The sequence below is a fragment of the Lynx canadensis genome, chromosome B3 (genome assembly GCF_007474595.2).
Source record: "Lynx canadensis isolate LIC74 chromosome B3, mLynCan4.pri.v2, whole genome shotgun sequence".
Lineage (NCBI taxonomy): Eukaryota > Metazoa > Chordata > Mammalia > Carnivora > Felidae > Lynx > Lynx canadensis.
This window is the reverse complement of record NC_044308.2, coordinates 119,073,597-119,090,045: the sequence shown is the minus strand read 5'-3', so window position 1 is coordinate 119,090,045 and position 16,449 is coordinate 119,073,597. Positions and strand designations below refer to the sequence as shown.

At 38.9% G+C, this 16,449-nt stretch overlaps 1 protein-coding gene and 1 long non-coding RNA gene across 2 annotated transcripts in view; one reads left to right on the top strand and one right to left on the bottom strand.

Annotated features, from left to right (window-relative positions):
• Positions 1-121: 121 nt before the first annotated feature.
• The window catches only part of BBOF1 (basal body orientation factor 1), a 34,917-nt gene continuing 18,589 nt past the window's right edge, over positions 122-16,449 (bottom strand). Inside the window, exons 5-11 of the mRNA XM_030319537.2 lie at positions 13,091-13,171; positions 10,266-10,336; positions 9,361-9,505; positions 7,521-8,014; positions 4,691-4,792; positions 442-516; positions 122-271 (exon numbers count right to left, since the gene is read on the bottom strand). Coding sequence (XP_030175397.1) covers positions 142-271; positions 442-516; positions 4,691-4,792; positions 7,521-8,014; positions 9,361-9,505; positions 10,266-10,336; positions 13,091-13,171 — 1,098 coding nt within the window. The 3' untranslated portion in view covers positions 122-141. The remainder of the gene's footprint in view (positions 272-441; positions 517-4,690; positions 4,793-7,520; positions 8,015-9,360; positions 9,506-10,265; positions 10,337-13,090; positions 13,172-16,449) is intronic.
• LOC115516670 lies at positions 4,396-8,995 on the top strand. The gene is made up of 3 exons (XR_003969614.2): positions 4,396-4,822; positions 7,213-7,372; positions 8,420-8,995. It is a non-coding gene; the product is annotated as an uncharacterized LOC115516670 (long non-coding RNA).

Here is a 16,449-nt window from a genome sequence, read left to right as displayed (position 1 = left end):
TATAATATGCCTGCCATAGTGTAGACATGTTATACATGTGTTATTACTCATTTCACTGATCACTGAGAGCTCTTGGCTAGTGGAGAAGAGCACTATGACTTAGCAAGAAGTTCCATGGGGGAAAGGAAGCGTTTAGTTAGATTATAGACTCCTTACTATGTCAGACTCTTGTGATTCTTTCTGAATATTGGGTATCATCAGTTCACCAGAAGAGTCTGAGATTGGTACTTGCTGAGTGATGAAGGTTTGATCTTGAAGCTTACTGTCATCCCTGCAATGACAACAAAATGACAGACCTGTCAACAACCACATATACATGGAACTTGGTTCAGAACAATAGACTTGTCCTACAACTCCCACTCAGTTCTGGCACATAGAAAATGTCCACCACAACCACTGTGATCAGGCTCACATTCATTACCTTGTCAAGACAGCTCTTACCCAAATTCCTTTGTTTCTCCATCATCAGCAACAACATAGTCTGGAACTGAAGGCCTAGAGCTCTGGCTATATTTTCTGTGGTAGATAAAAGTTAACAATGAGGCAGTGTCTCCTCTTGTCCCATGTTTCAACTGTGCTTTTTTTTTTTAAGTATTTATTTGAGAGAGAGCATGCACACATGTGCGTGAAAAGAGGAGGGGCAGGGAGAGAGAATCCCAAGCAGGCTTCACGCTGAGAGTGCAAAGCCTGACTCGGGGCTTAATCCTATCAACTGTGAGATCATGACCTGAGTCGATACCAAGATCAAGAGTCGAATGCTTAACTAATAATCATGATGATGATATTCCTCCAATAGCTATTAATGGTGATGCTTAGGACTGAACCAGAGTACTGACCAAAAACATGGCCAGAGAAATTCCCTTCCCACAAAAAGAACCTCAGAACATAGAAAAATTATCCAATGTGATGGACAATTATCCAATGGTGATGGACCCAGTATGAAAATTTCTCCTCATACTTTGGAAAGTTTGGTTTAAGAACAGGAAGTAATCATATCACTGATTGAATACTCTAATGGCAAGTGAGCTGAACAGGATTATAAAAAGTACAGTGGGGGGGTGCCTGTCTGGCTCAATTGGTAGAGCATGTGACTCTTGATCTCAGGGTTGTGGGTTTGAGCTCCACATTAGGTGTAGAGATTACATAAAAATAAAATCTTAAAAAAAAAAAAAAAAAAGCATAGTAGGTTGATTTGCCAGCAGGTAAGGACACATGCTCCAATTCTAAAACTTGTCCTCAAGTTGGTACATATGAAAGCAGAATAAAACCATTCAAAATATGACTGTATTAAATAGTCTAATAATTATGCATGAGAAAAATATACTTTGGGGGTTCCTAGGTGGTTCAGTTGGTTAAGCATCTGACTCTTGGTATCAGGTCATGATCCTGTCATGAGGCTGAGCCCCACATCAGGCTCCATGCTAAATGTGGAGCCTGCTTGGGATTCTCTCCCTCCCTCCTCTCTGCCCCTCGCCTGCATTCATGTGCTTGCACATGCGCTGTCTCTCTCACTCTCAAAATAAATAAACATTTAATTTTTAAAAATGTACTTTGGATACTACTAGTACCTGAGTTATAGCCAGTGTGGTTGCTGGTGCACTAAAGAGTGCAGTTTATTTGTTATACTCCTTGACTTTGTTCAATCACAAAAATAGCATACTGTTAGATTCACAATCATACAATCAATTGAACTCTTAATGAACTTCCTAACTGCTCTGCTTGCCCTGGTAGACCATTTATCATCTAATCTCTCCCCAGTCTGGTTTGAGCTTTCTCATTTAATCTCATCTTCACCACACATTTCACTATTCAATTCCCATCTTCTTTTCCCTTCAACCAGCTCTGATATGAGATTCCAACAGGCTTAGACAGCATTCATTGCAGCTAGATTTAACTTCATTGCTTTGGTGTGAAGATTTCATTCACATTTCTTTGTTTCTGCAGTATTGAAAACAACATAGTATGGAACTTGAGACCTAGAACTCTGGTTGTTTCTTGGAGTACAGAAAAGTCAACTCACAATGAGATAGACATTCTGTAGCTATAGTCTGGATTCTACCTCCCCCTCTAAATAAAAAAAAAAATAAAATAAAATAAGACTCTTTGGAAGGCTCCCAGAGACAAAAGACCATTTCAAAGTCTTCCATCTTCCACTTAGCCTAAAATTCTTTAAACTCTTCTCTTTTGGCTATCCTCTTCCTTGTTCTCCTATTCACTGCTGTGGTTATTTCTAGCCTCGGCCCTTTACCCTTCTACCTTCATACAACCTCCTACACTCAACTACCAATTTTCACTAAATATGCTCAAATCTCCATCTCTAAACACCTGTACTTGAATCAAAGAGTATTTTTCGTTTCAATATACTGCCATCATCTCCAGTTCAACATCGAAAACACTCCTTGCTATTTCTTCTGCCCAGAATGTTTTTTCCTCTACCTTCTCTTCCTATATACCTTTCAGAGGTCAGCTCAAGCTTTTATTTCCTCATAAACTTTCCTGACCTCCTCAGTTGGGTCATAGTCCCTTAATCTAGCCTCTCTTACCACTGTATGCCACTTCTTTGAGCCAATCTCATAGTTGTCCTTTAATATTTGTGTGATGATTTGAATAATGTTTTCTTCCCACATAGACGATGAACTCCCTGAGATTAGGAATGATGTCTTTATTTGCTCAACACTATATCCTCAGTAAATAGTAGGCGCTCAATATGTATATGCTACATGAATTAATGGATGGATTAAATAAAATGTAAACATTTCCTTCACATTGGCTTTCCAGGTTTTTCACTTGCCTTTCATACCACCAGCCGTGCACTTCTAAGCTAAACACCTTAAACATTTACACTTTGTTTTCTTGATTTCTTTTGCCTTTTATCACTAAGTCCTGTCTCTCCTTCCTAAGTGCCTCAGTTTCTCCCCTTTCCCACTCCTGCCCACACCCTCCACTGCCGCACGTCCAGAGTAACACGGCAGCTTCTGCTGGTTCCCAACTCTACTTTTGTCCTGCAGTCCATCCTATGTATATGTGTCACTGCATTAGGTTAAAGTCAGCTCTGGGAACAGTGGCTTATGAACCCTTTCAGTGAGACAGTATGAGAGTAGGGCTTATCGCTCTCGTATTCCTTCAAGGCAGAAAAGGAAAGTATGTTATACTACTTTAGAATAACAGTCGCACACGTTAAGGTTTTTCAGCATGGTTTTTAAGGCTCATCATAATTTAATCTATAGATCCAACCTTGTTTCTTCTTTTTTAATTTGTTTTTTAATGTTTATTTTTATTTGAGAGAGAGACAGACAGCACGAGCGGGGGAGGGGCAGAGAGAGAGGAAGACACAGAATCCGAAGCAGGCTCCAGGCTCTGAGCTGTCAGCACAGAGCCAGATGTAGGGCTCAAACCCATGAACTGTGAGATCATGAACTGAGCCAAAGTCAGATGTTTAACTGACTGAACCACCCAGGCGCCCCAACGTTATTTCTAATTACTAATTACTCTCATTGCCACCAGTTTTCCTCAAGCCATGAAGTTTTCCTCAATGTTCCTCAAACACCCCACCTCTATTCCTACCTCTGGGCTTCTGCATAGGCTGTCTACAAAGCCCCCTGCCTGATGTACCCTTCCCACTCTGTCTACTATTCCACTCTCCTACAAGGCACCCCCGGCAGCATCACACTCTTTCAGTCTTCTTCACTGAAGTCTTCCCTAACTGCTGTAGGACACTGACATGTTGTCTGAACTCCAGTGATACTTTATTGTGCCACCTGATTTTTTTCTTTGCTATGTTTGGTTTTGTTTGGGCAACTAGATTAGAAACTGTAATCAAAGGCAATGCCTCTTAATTCCTGCAAATGTTCACAGTACCTAACACAGTACCAAACATGTAACAAGCAATTAATAAGAGGTTGATTTATTTTAGCCACTTTATAGTTCAGTACCAGTGTTGTAGTCATTGATAAAGCATAGTGGAGAAAGAGAGTGAAACGAATCATTAAAAAGAATGATTTGGAGTATCTGTGAATTTCTGTTTTCCTCTCTAGGTCTTTATCTTGGTATTACAGAGTCTCTAAATCAATAATCAGCTTAAAAATCACTTACTTGTTTTTGCAAACCAATAAAATCTTTTTTTACCAATAAAATCTTAATAATTATTTTGCTTCTCGGGGCGCCTGGGTGGCACAGTCGGTTAGGCGTCCGACTTCAGCCGGGTCACGATCTCGCGGTCCGTGAGTTCGAGCCCCGTGTCAGGCTCTGGGCTGATGGCTCAGAGCCTGGAGCCTGTTTCCGATTCTGTGTCTCCCTCTCTCTCTGCCCCTCCCCTGTTCATGCTCTGTCTCTCTCTGTCCCAAAAATAAATAAACGTTGAAAAAAAAAATTAAAAAAAAATAATTATTTTGCTTCTCTTCAGTGACCACTCATTCAGCTGAACAATGCTGTACCTTCCTAGCAAGCATTACCTTAAACATCTAAGATCAGTCTCTTTTCTCCCCCCTTTAATAAATCTTTCATTTCTGTGCTCATTCATTCATCTCCCATCATTCATCTCTGGGAGTGACAGGTGCTAAGCGGCATGACCCTTTTCCATTTTCTGATCCTTTCCCATTCCTTTAATTCTAAGTGAGAATAAGTTCATTCTTCCTATATGGTTTCTAGGTTTGGTAACACCTTGGTATTTCACTACAGAAACAGGAGTTACCTGGAAACAAAACCATTCATTTTTGCAAAGAGCAATCGCAAGACTTTCTCCTTTTGCTCCCAGGTCAAATCTTCAATATCCACATTTCCTTGAATATCCGTCCTGAAGAATTTCAAAGGCAAAATGGCCAAAGTAAGCATCTCTCCTTTTCAAAATTTAAAATATGTAAATATGAGAAAAGAAAATTTCCAAACCATAACTATTATGAGGTTTCCAAATATAATGACTACAAAGCAAACTGTGTCCATTACAAAATCATGAAGTTGAAGAGGATATCAATATGCTAGCCATTCTGAAATGCTATGTAGTCTTTACGATAAAAATAAGAAAAACTATAACACAAAAAAATGTGTGCTCAAACATTAAGCAAAAGGGCAAAAAGTTGTAATATAACATTATGCATCCAGATACAAAAAGAAAAGGAACAATACAACAAAAACTGGTTGTTTACAAGGTGAGATTATTGATAAATTCCTTTTAACATTTCTTTTTGTATAAGATATTTTGCTATGAAAACAGAGTGACAAGAGGTACGTTTGGAAAATAACACGTAACTTATCTAGTCTATTTACCTACTTCCAAATAAGGCTGCAGCTAAGCTTTCCAGGCAGGTCTTTGGCTATACTATAACTTTCCCAGAAGATTTGTAGTCTATTTACTATTTATGAAAGCTGGCTGACACTGTAGAGAGTACTGTGTTTCACAATGTAAGAAATGTTTTTGCATATACATCAGTTGGGTTAGTGTTCTTTAAAAGTTTAGGTTTTGCCTTATGATCACCCTATACTTAAATTGTCCTTCCCCAATCTGCCTCTTAAGCAGATGATGTAATATTTTAATCACCATTTCTGCCCTGCTGGTACAGGCAATAGAACACTGAGGTTAAGGTGAGAAGTTGTTCAGTAGCAAAAATGTCACACAGGGCAGAAGAGGAAGAGTCCAGTTTCTGCAATAACAATGTGGAGAATCATTTTATATACCTCTCTCTGAAATACCACTTTGCAGACAAAAAAATGTAAAATAGACTGGCATATGTATGCTAGGGACTCAACTTGCTTGACGTATTAAATTAAAAAAAGGACATGGGGCGCCTGGGTGGCTCAGTCGGTTAAGCGTCCGACTTCAGCTCAGGTCACGATCTCACACTCCGTGAGTTCGAGCCCCGCGTCAGGCTCTGGGCTGATGGCTTAGAGCCTGGAGCCTGCTTCCGATTCTGTGCCTCCCTCTCTCTCTGCCCCTCCCCCGTTCATGCTCTGTCTCTCTCTGTCCCAAAAATAAATAAACGTTAAAAAAAAACATTAAATTTAAATTAAAAAGAGGACAGGGCACCGGGGTGGTTCAGTTGGTTGAGCATCCAGCTCTTGATTTCAGTTCAGGTCATGATCCCAGGGTCGTGTGATCAAGCCCCACATCAGGCTCTGTGCTAAGCGTGAGCTTGCTTAAGATTCTCTCTCTCTTTCTCTCTCTCTCTCTCTCTCTTTCTCTCCCTCTCCCCCACTCGCATGCTCTCTCTCTCTCTCAAATAAATTTTTTTAAATTTTTTTTCTTAATGTTTTTATTTATTTTTGAGACAGAGAGAGACAGAGCATGAGCAGGGGAGGGGCAGAGAGAGAGGGAAACACAGAATCCGAAGCAGGCTCCAAGCTCTGAGCCATCAGCACAGAGCCCCATGCGGGGCTCGAACTCACAGACTGTGAGATCATGACCTGAGCTGAAGTCGGACGCTCAACCGACTGAGCCACCCAGGTGCCCCTCAAATAAAATTTTTTTAAAAAGAGGAAAATACAAAGAAATTACTGGTAATACAAGTAATAGACTTCTAAATATGGCAAAAAGGTTTTAAAACATTATGGTATGGACATTTTGAAGAAAACAGTCTTATCTTTCAAAAGCCACTGACCATGTCCAACCTTCCCAACAGATACATAGTTTAAAAGAACCTACTAATTAATCCATTAAAAAATAAATCAGAAAACACATTTGGAAGCACTGTTAATAAGGTGTTCAGTACATAGTAGTAGGGAGTCCTTTTAAGTTTCTCAAGCTAAGGCCTTTGAAGAACCTAATTGCACTGGGAGATAAAACTTTTTTTTTTTTTTTTTTCAGAATAATCTTTAAAATGCACTCTAATTTATGGTTCATAGGAGTTAAGAGTGCACTGACAGACAGAAATGCTAACAGGGAACAGTCATTGTATAAAGTCTACAACTGTCTCAAGCATCCTGCTACCTTTATTATGGTGGCAGTAGATCTGTAGCATGTATTTTGGAAACTTGCAAGGACTTTTGGTTAGTACAATGATGGGGTCCCACTCCTGGATGTCCTCCAACCCATAGAACAGTTCTGTGCAACAAAGAATTATTACAAAGAACTGTTATATTGATTTCTTAAATTATATGTTTAGTTAGATATTATCTATGAATTTCATCTCAGTAAAAGGAATGTTACAAAATATTTGTGAAAGTAAGCTTATCAAAAATGTTTAACCTGAATCTGATCACACCTTTATAATGAATTTACAGAAAAGAAAATAAAGGAACATGTTCAAAGATACTACAATGACATTCTATGGAACAAATGATCTAGTCTCTTTAATAAGTCTCTGTCTTGAAAAAAGGAAATCTACTAAGAATACCTACTAAGCCCCACACACAGTGCTAAGCACAGGGGTTATAAAGACAGGTAAGACAGTTCCTATCTTCGAGTAACTTAGTGAGTAATCTATTCAATAGTTAGATATAATGTAACTGAACTCCTCAGAGTGCTTATTTCTCTAAAGGGCACAAAAATAGCTGCACAAAGGATAAAATATTAAAGCCATGATTAGTACCATTTCTCAGCCTCCATAAGATCTTGAGTTACGCTATTGGTGCTGTGCTCTTTGCCATCGAACGTTCGGATCTGGGGATATTCTGTTCTTCCTGCACATGCCTCTCTCATTTTAAAATTGAAAGCAGCTTGTGCTACCTTTTTGTAATGCTTCCTGCCAAGTAGGATCTGTTGCTTCACTTGGTGCAGAGCATCTAAAAAGAAACTTTCCACTTCTGTTCTCTCATCCAGTATGTTCTTGGCCAGCTTCTTCACTCGATTCATTTCCCTGTCCTTCATCTGGAGAAGATGTTGCAGCTTGTCAATTTCAACCTGACCTGCTTGGTTCTCTATCATTGCCTGTTGCTGCATTTTTAGAACTTCAGCCTCAAACTCTCTGGTCATACAACTCAGGGCAGTCTCCAAGCTTACCACCTTTTTCTGAAGAGTTTGGATTTGTAATCTCTGCTGGGTAAACTGCATTATCTTTTCCTTAACCAACAGATCATTGATTTCCTAAAAACAAAGATGAGAGAGTTGATTTTCTTTAATCAATTTCAAAACTTAAAAGTTCCTCACTAATTTCCATTACATCATTAGCTTAAATTTGATACCAAGTTGAGATGATGATATTTGGTATTCTGTGTACCGAGAGAAAAAACATCTCAGGGTTCTTCTCTGGACTTGTGAAGGCCACTAATTTTGCTGATTAAGAAACTTTCCTTTCTCTAAAATTCTAATAGTTTAAATATTTTATATTATTGAAATGGGTAATTTCAAAATCAGTAAGATTATACAGTAAAACATTAACAACTATATACTGGAAAATGTTTCCTATCCTAGCCTATAGGCTAGTGGCCTATCCCTTTTCCATTTTCCCTTTCCTCCTTAGTAATAAAACTCCATTTTTTTTTTTTTCAGGAAGGCAGGAAGCCCAATTGAAAATTCGCAGTCTCCCTTGCAGTTCAGCAAAGCTATGTAACTAAGTTCTGGTCAATGAAATGTAAGTAGAAGTGTTTGCAGGACTTCCAGGAAGACTTCTAAAGGGGAGGGGGGGCATAATTTTTCCTTCCTGTCCTTCTTCCTTCCTGCTTTCTGGGTAATGGTTAGAGATCTAGCAACTGCTTTGGGCCATGAAGTAACTGGGGATGTAAGCCATACGTTGCCCAGCAGAGTTAAGGAAACTGAGTCTCTGTTGACTTTGTGGCACTACCCTTCCAGCTCTGGATTGCTAACCTCCAGACTTCATTTAGAGGAGAGAATAAACCCTTACATGGTAAAGCCACTGTTGTCGGGGCTGTTACAGCTGAACCTATTCCGAACCAGTAATTCAGAGACCAACTCTAAGCAAAGTAAAATGAGTATTCTAAGGTAGTCGAGGATAGGATTTACATTTATGTTTCTGATATATTCTTTATAAAGCCAAGTCAAATACTTCTTTTTTTATGTTTATTTATTTATTTATTTTTGAGAGAGATAGAGAGAGAGCACATGCTCAGGGAGGGGCAGAGAGAGAGAGGGAGGGAGGCAGAGAATCCCAAGCAGGCTCCGTGCTATCAGCACAGAGCCTGATGTGGGGCTTGAACCCACAAACTGTGAGATCATGACCTGAGCCGAAATCAGGAGCTGGACTTTTTAACTGACTGAGCCACTGAGGCATCCCAAGTCAAATACTTCTTATGTCATTCGCATAATTAATCCTTTCAAATAAGAAAGGTACATCATCCAGACAAAATAAAAATGGTCCCAAAGTCCTCATGTATCATTATTATACTCAATTCTTCATATTTACCAACCCAATCCTTAAATAAACGAACGAACAAACAAACAAAAAAACCAGAAAGTCCAAATGGAGTGGGAACCTTCTGATGTAAAAGGAAAGTTTGAGTCTCTTGCAACTTCTGGGAGTTTTTTTGTAGAGCATCAGCTTCCTTCAGGTGGTATGCGAGGGCTTTCTGGAGATAAACATTCTCTTTAAAAACGGCTCTTCCAGCATGGTTCAGTTGCCTGAAATAGATAGATATATGATCCCAAAACACAGGTGTTAAGTTTTAGATATTACCAAACTAGAACAATGACTGCCTTATCCCCCAACATTAAAAATAATGACCACGACGTATTTAGTTTATGGTAGGGACTCAAAAGAGGTGGGGATGTGACTAAGTTTTCACCAATGGAAAGTGAAAAGTTACGTGTTACTTCCAGTCCAAGGCAGTTAGGAGCAGACAGGTTTCCCATGCTCTCTCCTGTCCATATGACTGGATGGAAGAAGTCCAAGATAGAAGCAGCCCCAGTTCCCGAATCACCACTCAAGTAGAGCTATCAGACTTATACTGGATTGTTAAGCGAGCAAGAACTAAACCATTGAGACTTCGGAATTTACTAACACAATTAAATGTTATTTTCACTAACATACCTCATGACAACTTTATACAGTTGCTATGATTAACCCGTTTTTAGATGAAGAAATTTAATTTCAAAAAGGTTAGGAAATTTTCCAACAGTCAGTCATGTCGGTATACATGTTGAGAACCAAAGTCTAACTTCAAAGCCAGGGTTATTTCCTCCACACCACCTTGCTGCAGAAAGGGTGGGTGAAAAGGGGGCAGGGACACAAAGAGAAAGAAATAACGAGGGAAAGTAAACAAGAAAATTTGAAGAAAGGAAACCAAGAGAGAAGGGAGAAGACAATATGATGAGAACAAAACAGACCAGCAAAGAGATAAGAGAAGCTATGAAAAAGAAAAAGGAGGCAGCAGTCTCTTACGCGATAGCTTCATGGTGAGCTCTCTCTGCCAACATTATTATCTTCTTTTCAGCCTCTTGTTCTAGTCGATGCTAAAAAAGAAAACAGACTTTTTTTTTTTAAGTTTATTTATTTATTTTGGGGGTGGTGGCAGCAAGAGAGAGAAAGGACAGGCCTTCAGCTGTCAGGGCAGAGCCCAACAAGGGGCTCAATCTCACTAACTGTGAGATCATGACCTAAGCCGAAATCAAGAGTCAGATGCTTAACGAACTGAGCCACCCAGGTGCCTGTAGGCTATTTTAATAGAGTTATATTTCTAACAAATTTACACATCGAAAAGTGAAGTATTTATTTTATAATGTCAAACAAAATACTCCTGTCCACATGACCTAGTGTGAAGAACTCCAAGTACTGGTGGAATAGCTAGCAAAGAGGATAGTGTGAACACAGCAACCTCAGGGTACCATCTGATCTCCCCATTAAAGAAGCAATATGCGGGGCGCCTGGGTGGCGCAGTCGGTTAAGCGTCCGACTTTGGCCAGGTCACGATCTCGCGGTCCGTGAGTTCGAGCCCCGCGTCGGGCTCTGGGCTGATGGCTCAGAGCCCGGAGCCTGGTTCCAATTCTGTGTCTCCCTCTCTCTCTGCCCCTCCCCCGTTCATACTCTGTCTCTCTCTGTCCCAAAAATAAATAAACGTTGAAAAAAAAAAAAAAAAGAAGCAATATGACACATAAATAGAAAAAAAAAGTCCACATCAATATTGGAAAGTGGAGCTTGGATAAATTTCTGCTAAATACAATGTGGTTAGAGTCATTTATTTATACAACAAATCCCTATTGAGCATTAGTATTGTATCAGATTTTTTAGATGCTGGAGATTCTGTGGTGAAAAAAACAGATAAGGTCCCTGTTCTGACAGACCTTGTATTCTAGGTGAGATCCAAACAACGATAATAATTAAAGTGCACTGAGCTTTTACCACGTGCCAGGCATGGTTCTAAGAGCTTTATGTGTATTATTTACCTATCACAACAACCCTCAAAATTAGACACTATTATTATCACCAAAAACAAGGACTGAGGAAACAGGGAAAGAGAGGTTAGTGACTTGCCCAATGTCAGATAGCTGGTAAGTGGCAGAGCAGAGATTCATATGCAGGCAATGTGATGCTTGTTTGCTCCCTAACAAGCAAACAAATGAGAGAATTAAACTGTGATGAATGCTGTGAATGTAATAAATGGAGTAATGAGATAGATAGTAACTGGGGGAGATTATGTTAGATTGGGGTTTAAGGAATCGATTTCTGAGGAAATGACATTTGAGCTCCTAAGAATGAGAAGAGCCAGAGCTGGAGGAAGAACATTCCAGAAAGGAACACCAAGTACAAAAATATGTCATTGGGAAAGGGCTTGGTGGTTCAAGGAACAGAAAGGATTAAATAGGGAAACAAAACACCTATAACCTGAGGGATGTCCTTTATATGACCAGGTGGAGCATACTATAGTAAGAGACGAATAAACAGGGCTTACCGGAAAGCCCTCTGCCATAAACCAGCAGCACTGGGGTTCAAACCAGCACAGGAGTTCGTACCTAACCATGAAGTTTACACCGAACATAGTGAGACAGCTACTGCTGTGGCTGGCCATCCCAATACTCATTCCCATCCTCCCTTTCCAGCTTTCACTAGTGTCTGGAAAAAAACACTTACTTTCCCAGCATCCCATATAACATGGCTCTGACCAATGAGATAGATGTAAGACAAAATCTGCTAAGAGCTTCTGGGAAAGCTTTCCCTTCTTCCTGCCTTAAACACAGACAAATCTTAGAGCTGCATTAACCATCTTGCAACTATGAGAGAAAGGCCAGCAGCCACCTACTTCCAGACATAAAAATCCTATTTATATAGGCACTGTCAGACATGTATGCTGCAATCTGACGAAGCGCTCCTAACCTTTGTTTGTGGAAATGCTGCACTTAGCAGAGAAGAGAACAAACAAGCTTAGGGGGTGGGATAGAGGGAAAAACGCAAGTGAGAGCAGCCCATTCCTGAGGACTTCCACTCCTAACAGTGCCAGGAAGTGCCTGAGAAGGAAAGCACCAAGATGCTGCTCCTGCCCCATTCCTAGGTTATTTAATACAGAAATGGGAAATCTAGAGCCACTTTTTACGGCAAATTTTTTATCTAAACCTGATATGAGTACTTATTTGCCCCACCCTCAACTTCCTACATCCCTACAGTTTCTGAAAGAAATCTGTTCAATTCTTCCCTAAGAATGAACAGTTAAAGGAAAGTTTAGAAGACTTAAAGAAAAACCATGGGTCCTCTGAAAAGCTCGCAAAGAAGTGTTCCAATGCACTTCCCACAATTTGGAGAATTAATGTCAGAGGCACAGAGAAATGTACAAGTTTGTAATATGCTAAGGAACATTTTTGAGCCCCCTTTTTATTAACACCCTTAGCTTAGCTTGGCTTGACTAAGGAAACACCTTCATGTGTACCAGAATGACCTCTCCCATCTCATCCCCCTATATAATGTGCTACATGCAGCTTTCCTTCCACTAGGGGAACACCAAGCTGAAGGGACTGTGTCCTGAAGCTTCGGTAAGATAACAATCCCTCTTTAGGATTTCAAGAATCTTTAACTGACTAGACACTGAGATATCTAGAACAGGTTTCATTTTCCCTATTTTTTTTATCTGCTGTCATTTGATAAACAATCCTCTAATAAGATACCAAAAGAAAGGTTGACATGTCTCAGAGTGCATATAGATACTTATAATGTTTTAGTAAAAATATTTCTTCTTTTTAAAAACAAAATATTTCTTAATTAACACTAAAGTGTTGTACCTTTTCTTCAAAAAACTTGCCCTCCAATCTTCTAAGAGTCTCCTGATGTTTCCGCTCCATGTTCCTTAAATTCTCCTTGAGCTATAATTACAATAACAAAAGAAAAAAAAAAGATCAATAGGAAATGAGGGTGACTGAGGCACATTCCTGGAAAATTCTCAATAAAAAAACATTTTCTGTTATACATTATTTCTTAATCCTGAACACACAGGAAAATTCCATGTCCCTACCCGTGAGTACCATATTTCCCACCAATCGTCTATAGACTTAAAGATCAGTATTGAGTTTCTAAAAAGTTATTCATGAACAACAGTTCCCAGAACAGACAAGTTGTTCTCATAATCATATTTGCCAAATATCTTCATTTAAACATGTAGACTCATAGAATCATAATATTTTAGAATTGGGGCACCTGGCTGGCTCAGTTGGAGGAGTGTGTGACTCTTGATCTCAGGAGTTCAGGTCCCACGTTGGGTGTAGAGATTACACTTTAAAAGCACAATATTTTAGAATTGAAAGGGACCTTAAAAGTCACACCAGACAATCTCCCACTTAATATAGGATTCTTTCTATGAGAAAAATATCTAGAGACAGAAGTATCACAAATTCAAATGTCATTAATTCATTAGACTAGCCTTTCATAGTTCCCATTTTTAGAAAATTCTCCCTAGTATTAATCTAAAATACATCTCCCTATGATTCTCATAGATGGATCCTTCTGTCCTAAAAACATGTATACATGGAATAAAAAGGACATAAAACTCTTCTAGGCAAAGAAAAGTAAGCTAATTTAAAGCTATATTGTAGTCTACATTTACTGGCAATCAGTCAGGCTGAAATAAGCATACTCCATCTAATCCATAAAAAAGGCAGTAGAGTGTCCCATGAGACAACTGTTTGACTCTGGGCAAATCACTTCTCTAAGTCTCAGGTTTCCAGGAATAAGAAGAGAATAATAATAGTAACTAGCTCATAGGGTGTGGCCAGGATTAAATAACAAACGATACATGTAAAGTACCTAGCTAGAATAGTAACCATTTAATATACCAGCTAGTTATTATATCTACTATTGTCCTCCCTTATACTTAATAATTATCCTGTGATCTCTGTCCCAAGTGTACTAAATCTCCATTTTATATGATCTCATTCAGATATTCTTTCTCTCTGTATTTTTCATACATTTTTTTAAAAAATGGCTTCTGATATCATTAAAGACTGAAAATTAATGTCAGTGTACATTAAGTTTATGGAAATGTCTATCATCTTAGTGTGTGGGAAGATGGACCTTTCAAAATCCATAAATTAACAAATGTTTCTAAAGATAATTAGGTAATGCCTACCAAAAACTGTTCTTTTTGGGGTGCCTGGGTGGCTCAGTTGTTTAAGCGACTGACCAGCTCAGGTCATGATCTTGTGATTCTTGAGTTTGAGCCCTGCATCAGGCTGACTGCTGTCAGCACAGAGCCCACTTTGGATCCACTGTCCCCCTCTCTCTCTGATCCTCCCCTGCTTTGCTCTCTCTCTCTGTCTCTCTCTCTCTCTCTCTCAAAAAAAATTTTTTTTAATCTTTTTTAAGTTGTTTTTTTTTTTTGAGAGAGAGAGAGAGAGAGCAAACATGAGCACATGAGCAAGTGAGGGAGAGAGAGAAGTGAGAGAGAGAATCCCAAGCAGGCTCTGCTCAGCACGAAGCCTGACCCAGGGCAGACACAGGGTCCACCTTGGTCCAAACTCAAGAATCAGATGTTTAACTGACTGAGCCACCCAGGTGGCCCCTATCAAAAACCTTTAAAAGTTTATGTTCTTTAACCTACAAATTCCACCTCAGAGAAGTTATCCTAAATACTAATTACAGATGTAGAAAAACATTTTGTTACCTAGGTGTTCATCAGTTTATAATAGTGGAAAATTAGAAAAAAGTTCAGATGTCTAACAATGAGGGACTAATTAATAAATCATGATACATCTACCCATGATACATCTTACCTAATAAATCATGATACATATGCCTCGACTAGTCAAAAGATTTTATGGAAAAATATGTAATGGCATTGAGGGGTACCTGGGTGGCTCACTCAGTTAAGTGTCTGACTCTTGGTTTCGGCTCAGGTCATGATCTCACAGCTTGTGGGACTGAGCCCCCCATCTGGCTCTGCGCTGACAGCATGGAGTCTCCTTGGGATTCTCTCTCCCTCTCTCTCTGTCTCTCTGTCTCTCTCTCTCTCAAAATAAATATAAACTTTAAAAAACAGTACCTTTTTAAAAAAAAAGAAGAAAAAAGAAAAATATGTAATGGCATTGAAAAATGTTCACAATAAAAGTGAAAAAGTCAGGGTAACAGTTTGTACATAATAACCTCATTTTTTAAAAAATAGCATATATATATATATTTGAAAGATGGCTTTTATTTATTTATTTATTTATTTGAGAGAGAGAGAGAGAGAGAAAGAGAAGAGGGGGAGCATAGGGAAAGAAAGGCAGAAGAGAGGGAGAGAAAGGCAGATGGGGGAGAAAGGCAGAAGGAGAAAGACAGAATCTTAAGTAGGCTCCATGCTCAGCATGGAGTCGGACACGGGGTTCGATCCTACAACCCCAGGATCATGACTTGAGCTGAAATCAAGAGTCGGATGCTTAACAATCTGAGCCTCCCAGGCGCCCTCTAAAATGCCATGTATTTTTAAACGTCTCTACATAGAGGAAGAAAAAGAGAAAGAAAATAGACCAAAATATTTAATGGTTATCTCTAGGTAGTATAACTGTGAGGAGAGGGCTTTTAATTTTCTTCTTTTTTATCAGCTAAATTTGCTGCAATGGGTATTACCACTGTCAAAAGAAGATAGACTAAAACAAATTATTTTAACATAACTGCAACCTACCAATGTATGCTCCTTCTGTTAATTACATAGATAGAAATCATTTTTTTCTTTAAAATTTATGCTTTGAATATTTTTTGATAATCTAAGTTTAACTAGCCTCTTTTCATTTGTATAGTGAATTCCATATACACAGTATAATTAATTTTCTTCCTTTATCTATATACTCCCCTCATTTTAAGTTCACGGGCCTCTACACCTGCCGTAAATCTTCCATATTTTGGATTCCAGAGAACCACCTTATTTTTTCCCACAAACCAGTATCTTTTGCCTGAATTTTAAGTCTTCCTGGCCCATGTCCCTTTTGAAAAGTCCAAAATCTATTTCTCCATTAGGTGGCAATATTGTTCTTAAAAAAAAGAAATCATACCTCTAGAATACCCACTAGTTAATTCATTGTGATTCAGATTGTATACCTATACTTAAGATAGCTATTGTGAGAGTTCCTAAAAAGTTACCAATCTTAAATTGATTCAATCTTCAGTATTT